Here is a 6,040-nt window from a genome sequence, read left to right as displayed (position 1 = left end):
TGGTACAGGCCACCTTGGGCACGTAGCAGTAGAGCAGGCCGTGCACGTCGTCCACCAGCACGTGCTGCAGGTCCTCGGGCTGCAGCAGCCGCTGTCGCCGCGTGTAGAGTGCAGACCCGGCGCAGCGGGCCACGCCGCTGGCGGTGCTCCTGCACCAGGGGCGAGCGGGGGTCCTGTGGGGCGACAGTGGCAGTGGACACACTCAGGGCTACAGGTGGCAAGCTCGGCCACCCTGGGAGTGCCCAAGGACTCAGGCAGGGGCTGCGCGGGGCTCCAGGGTACCCACCCCGAGCTGCCACCCATCTGAGCGGCGCTGGCCTGGGGACCTGTCCGGGTCTCGATCTGCGGGGAATGGGCTCTGACCCTGCTGAGGTGGGGAGGAGGATGTGACTGATCCAGGCTAGGTGCCCTGCTCAGAGGAGGGACAGCTGCTCCCCAGCCCAGGGCCTGAGCCTGCCCTTGGTCCCCAGGATCCAGGTGGGGAACTCCCCCCCACATGCCGCCCCTGTGGTCCTGCTTTCTTTTTCTCTCCAGATTCTAATCTCAGGGCCAGGCAGGAGGCCCGCCAGCGGGAGTGGGCGCTAGGAGCAGCAGCTGGTCTCCCTGGTGTTCACCGCTGCCAGGCTGAGCGCTGCACCGTCCCGAGAGGGGTCCATGGGAGGGCCGGAGCCAGCGCTGGCTGCCACCCAGGACCCTGCAGTGCCCCAGACTGCGCCCCGCTCTCCTCACGCCCCATCCGCCCTAGACAGCGGTCGCCTCCCCAGGACGCACCTCTGCCCCCTCCTGTGGGATTTGTGTCTGAGTTGTTTTTTTGTTTGTTTTTGAGAGGTTTTTGCTATAGGGCGCCTGTGCACTTGCCAGAAAGCAGAGAGAGACAGAGAGACAGAAAGCGAGAAATCACCCTCCGGGGGGATGGCCACGCCACAATCCTTTCTCCTCCATTCTCCTCTCGGGATCTTGGGCACACACGCACATGTGCCCGGCATGAGTTTAAGCCACCAGGGCCGGGATGCGAACCGCGGTCGACTACATGGGAGTCCAGCGACATAGCCATTATGCCAACTGCTGGTCCATCGTGTCTGAGTTCTTAAAAGACAGTGTTTTAGGGACCAGCAGACGGCATCATGGTTCTGTAGCTGGACTCCCACAGGGCCAACTACGGTTGGAGTCTTGAAACACACCGGGTGCATGTGCATGTGTGTCTGAGATCCCGAGAGGAGGATGGAGACGAAGGGATTGTGGCGTGGCCATCCACCTGGGGTGCGATTTCTCATTTTCCCTCTCAATGTCTCTGTCTCTCTCCCCTAAGGCAAAAACCTCTTTTAAGAAGTGTTTAATTTCTTAAAATTGCATCAAAACCCTTCAGGATTTAAGGAAAGGGCAGTGACAGTATCGGTGACGATGCAAGCGTGTGGCACCTGGGGACGGAGGGGGCAGCTGCCATGGAGAGCAGCCAGCGCCTCTCTGAGTAGCAGTGCCTGAGCGGGGGCCACCCACTTCCTGCCCAAAGACCGGGTGACAGGGGCAGCTGCACCCGAGTGCCAGGCCCAGCCCAGCATGCACTGGCCTGGTCATTTTTATCACGCTCTCTCTGGCCGCCAGATGCCCAGCGCACAGGCTTCTCTAGCGGGGCGGGCCGGGGGCTCCCCAGAAGCCCGGAGATGGTGGAAGCTGACCCCGCCCCAGGCCTTGCCCTCGTTGCTGCCCTCTGGGCAGAGCCTGGCTGGGGCCCTGCCCAGGACTGCGGGTCAGCCCTGGCTCTCGGCTCCTGGGCTGATGGAGGGGGCGTCCCGGGTCTGTCCCCTACCTGGTCCAGGTCGTACAATCTCTGCAGGGGCGCCCTGCTCTCCCCGCCGAGCCAGCTGGAGCCCACGGCACTGCTGCTGGGCACTGTGGGCACAAGGAGAGCAGTCAGTGCCGCACTGGGGGAGGAGCAGGGCTGGGGACTCGGCCAACCCACCATGGCGCCCTGAACCCCTGCTGGGACTCAGTACTCCTCGCCCACCAGGCAGGGTCCTTGATGTCCTGCTGTCTGGGGGACAGGAGGGAAGGTGGGACCAGCCCACTGGCCTGGGGAGGGAAGGCCTGGCGGCCCTGCCTCACTCCCTGCCCCTGCTCTTCACGGACACCACAGCTAGCCCCACAGCGGGGAGCCCTGCGGGCCCATCAGGCTGGCTGTGTCCAGTACCCCAGATGCTGGGCAGCACCAGGCGCTAGCTCTCCGGGTGGTGACCCCACGGCTCCTAGGGCAGTACTGAGTGACCAGAGGCACGGCCGGCCTGGCCCTGACCCCACCACATGCCCACCGCTCTCTGCGGGCTCCTCTGCCCCGGGCCGCATCCTGCATTCCTAGAACAGGGCCAGGCCCCATGACCGCTGCCTGTGAGGACGCTGCGGCCCCAGAGCCCCAGTGCCGCGACCTCCTTCCAGGCTCAGACGGGGTCCCTGTGGGAGCCACGCTGTCTCCCTGGCAGCAACGCCGTCACCACAAAGTGCCCACAGGGAGGCCGCCATGTCAGCTGGGCCCTGAGTGGGGCAGGCTCCAGGCTGGGGCCAGCAGGTCTGGCCACCGCGAGCTGGCCGTCTGGCCTGTCCTCTGGCAGATGAGTGGTGTCCCTCCAGCTGTGGTCACCCGGTCTCCCCAGGGCCTCCACAGCAGGGGACGGAGGGAGAGCTGGTGCCCACTGCCGGCATCTGTGGGCGGGGGAGGAGTGCCACAGCCACCCAGCCCCCACGACTGAGCCCGTGGGCTTCCAGAGACACTGTGCCTTGCCGCCAGGGCCTCATGTCCTGGCCAGACCAGTCTGCAAGAAAGGGTCCCCAACACAACCCTGGGCCAGTGGGTGGAGGGCAAGGGACACCACCCGAGGGGCCCAGAATAGCTGTGGCCAGTGTAGATTATAGGGCCGGGCCGCCTCTGCCAGCCCCGCCCCTGCCCGCTGCACAGACTGTGGATGGGCCGACTGACCTGGAGGGCCCGGAGAGGGTGCCTGGGTCCAGCCCCGACCCGGCCACATGCGCCTCCCCCAACCTCTCCCCATCACTCCTACCCTCCTGGCCCGCCCACCCCCAGAGCCTCCCCTGGGACCCTCCAGGTCCCAGGCCCGCTGCCAAGGGCACAGCGGGACAGACGCCAGAGAAAGCCTCGTGGGGCTTCCCTTGGAAAACGGAGACAATAGCAGGAGGTCGGGGGCAGGGCAGGTGGGGAGGACAGTGCTGGAGGACACCACGTGGACGCCCAGGTAGAGCCGTCGGTGCTGTCCTCAGCGGGCCCCGGGCGCATGCCCTGCAGGGCTTGGGGAGCACCGTTCAGGGATTGCAACACCTGCCTGTAACGAGCCCCCCGTCTGGAGTGTTGCAAGAGTGGGCGGTGGAGCAGCGCTGGCCCCGGAGCCTGGCCACGGGGCGGGGCCCGGAAGTAGGGACCTTCCTCGGTGAGCGGCGAGGGCAATGCCGCTCCCTTACTGCGCTTCCCGTGCTAATGCCGTGTGCCGAGCGCTGCGAGCTCTCCCCTAGCTTGTCCCAGGGTGCGCCCAGGTCCGCTCTGCCTCCCCACCCTCTGCTCGCTCCGGACCTGCTCCCCCTCGGCTCCCACCTTCCCAGGGCCGGGACCTGCAGTATTCCTTGGCAGGGGCCTGCACCTGGGTGGACAGACTCTGATGGGACCCCAACTCAGAGGTCCCCTCTCCGACGGTAGGAACCGCCCCCCAGCAGCCCCCCACTCACGGCACCCGTGGTGCTGGGATCGTGGGAGTGCGTGGCCGACTGCCCCGAGGTCAGTTCTGCCGGGAGCGGGCTTCTCTTCTCCTGATTGCCCGTGCTGCCCAGTGTCAGACGGCCTTCGAGGCCGACGGCCGCACACCTCCACGTGAGGCATGCGGAGTGGCTCCCCCGCGCTCCCCGCCGTCACACGGTGTCTCCCGCGCCTCGTCTGTACTGCACCCTGCCTGCAGCAGCCTCTCGTCACTTCCCGTCTGGTAGGCTCCTATGCACTCTCCAAAGCCCCACTGAAACGCCCTGCTGGGCGGTGGGAGGGCTCCCATTTACACCGAGAGCAGAATCCGAGAGCGGAATCCGGACCCCACGTGTGGTGGGAGAGTCACGTCCTTCGCTGCGGAAGCGGAGCCCTCGCTCCGGCTCTCCGACTCGCACTGTCCGTGGCCCTGGCACTGTGCCAGCTCTGAGTGGACAGCGGCCTGGTGGGCGGCCACTGCCCCGGCTCGGCCGCTGACGTCCCTGCAGGAGGGCACCTGCCCGCTCAGGGCCCACAGTGCTCCCACAACCGCCAGGTCGAGGCCTCGCCAATCAGAGCGCCCGCCCCTCCCTGCCGCAGCGATTGGCTCGGACAGGGGCACCAGGTGACCAGGTTGGTGAATCCAGGCTGGCGAGACCCATCCTTGGGGCCTTGGTTGGAACTATGGGAGAAGGCTGGGGTGGCAGAGCTGGCGACGCATCCACAGAGAGGGACCAGCTCTGTGACCCGAGCCCCCCGACAGCCAGACCCTGGGGCGTGGTCGCCGATCCCTTCTGTGAGTCCCCAAGTGCTCCAGAGCAGAGACCCCCGTCCTGCCCACATCTGGGGTGGGCAGATAGCCAGGAAGACCGGGCAGGCCGCGGCCGGCACCACCAGCCCTGGGGACCTGGCACAGCAGCTACTCTCCACCTCTCTTTGGGTAAAGGCCTGATAGGGATTTGAGGCTGTGAGCAGAGACTCCGTGACACTGGGTGACATGCAGTAGGCCAGGCTCTCAGCCCCGTGGGACCATGACTGGCTGCCTGGTTTCCCGGCCAGACCTGTGTGGGTGCAGGGGAGCGTCAGGTCCTTGTTGGTGTGGACCTGGGCAGTGTAGGGCTCAGGGGGGCTGGTGCAGGGCTCAGGGGAGTGACCCAGGGGGGCAGCGCAGGGCTTGGAGGGACGGCGCAGGGCTCAGGAGGACAGCCCAGGGATCAGGGGGGTGACCCAGGAGGGAGGTGCAGGGCTCGGAGGGGTGGCGTAGGTCTCAGGGACAGTTCAGGGCTCAGGGGGGCAGCCCAGTGTTCAGAGTCAGCTCAGGAAGACAGCCCAGGACTCTGGGACAGCCCAGGGCTTGGGGGCAGCCCAGGGCTCGGGGGCAGCACAGGGCTCGGGGGCAGCACAGAGCTCAGGAAGACAGCCCAGGGCTCGGGGGCAGTGCAGGGCTAGGGGGACAGCCCAGGGCTTGGGGGACACCCAGGACTCAGGGGACAGCCCAGGACTCAGGGACAGCTCAGGGGGCAGTGCAGGGCTGGGGGAACAACCCAGGGCTTGGGGGACACCCAGGACTCAGGGACAGCTCAGGGCTCGGGGACAGCTCAGGGCTCGGGGGCAGCACAGAGCTCAGGAAGACAGCCCAGGATTTGGGGGCAGCACATGGCTCAGCGTGGCAGCGTAGGGCTGGGGGACAGCCCAGGACTCGGGGACAGCCCAGGACTCGGGGGCAGAGAAGGACTCAGGGAGACAGCGCAGGGCTTGGGAGACAGCCCAGGGCTCGGGGCAGCGCAGGGCTCAGTGGGGAGCACAGGGCTGGGGGCAGGCCCACTGCAGGGGCAGCCTGGAAAGGGAACCCAGGCTTCGTTCCCACACCCAGGGCTCCGCAGTACGGAGTGGGCAGTGAACCGGCGCCCCTGGCTGCCCTCACCCACCACCCACCGCCTACAGGGTCCCCAAGGGCAGGTCTCCCTGGGAATGATCCTGAGAGCCCAGTCCCGGGAGAGCGGGGGCACCCCAGTACCCCACCCTGCACTCCAGCTGGAGAGGGGACAGCAGGGACGCTGCCCAAGGGTTGCACTCACCCCGACGAAGAGCACCCAGGAGCAGGAGCACTGTGCCCAGACACGTGGCTGCCAGCAGGGGCCACCGCCAGCGGCGCCTCCCCATGCTGTGCGGGTGCAGGCGGGACCGGAGGACGGGAGGACGGAGGAGGGGCGGCAGGGGCGGGGTTCGCTTTGGACAGGACCGCCCCAGGACCTGCCTTAGCCAACCGCTCCTACCCAGGCTGGGGGCTTCGGGGCCTGCTTGGGG

At 67.2% G+C, this 6,040-nt stretch overlaps 1 protein-coding gene across 1 annotated transcript in view; it reads right to left on the bottom strand.

Annotated features, from left to right (window-relative positions):
• CHST13 (carbohydrate sulfotransferase 13) overlaps window positions 1-4,043 on the bottom strand; it is a gene marked incomplete in the record, with an annotated part of 4,688 nt that extends 645 nt beyond the window's left edge. The window contains 4 exon segments of the mRNA XM_027768805.1: window positions 7-173; window positions 1,808-1,890; window positions 3,727-3,896; window positions 3,938-4,043. Of these exon segments, the coding sequence (XP_027624606.1) occupies window positions 7-173; window positions 1,808-1,890; window positions 3,727-3,896; window positions 3,938-4,043 (526 nt within the window).
• Window positions 4,044-6,040: the final 1,997 nt, after the last annotated feature.

This window comes from Tupaia chinensis, unplaced genomic scaffold, assembly GCF_000334495.1.
Source record: "Tupaia chinensis unplaced genomic scaffold, TupChi_1.0 Scaffold147500_1, whole genome shotgun sequence".
In the NCBI taxonomy this organism is placed as follows: Eukaryota; Metazoa; Chordata; class Mammalia; order Scandentia; family Tupaiidae; genus Tupaia; species Tupaia belangeri.
The sequence above is the reverse complement of the archived record's forward strand: the minus strand, read 5'-3'. Positions and strand labels throughout refer to the sequence as shown.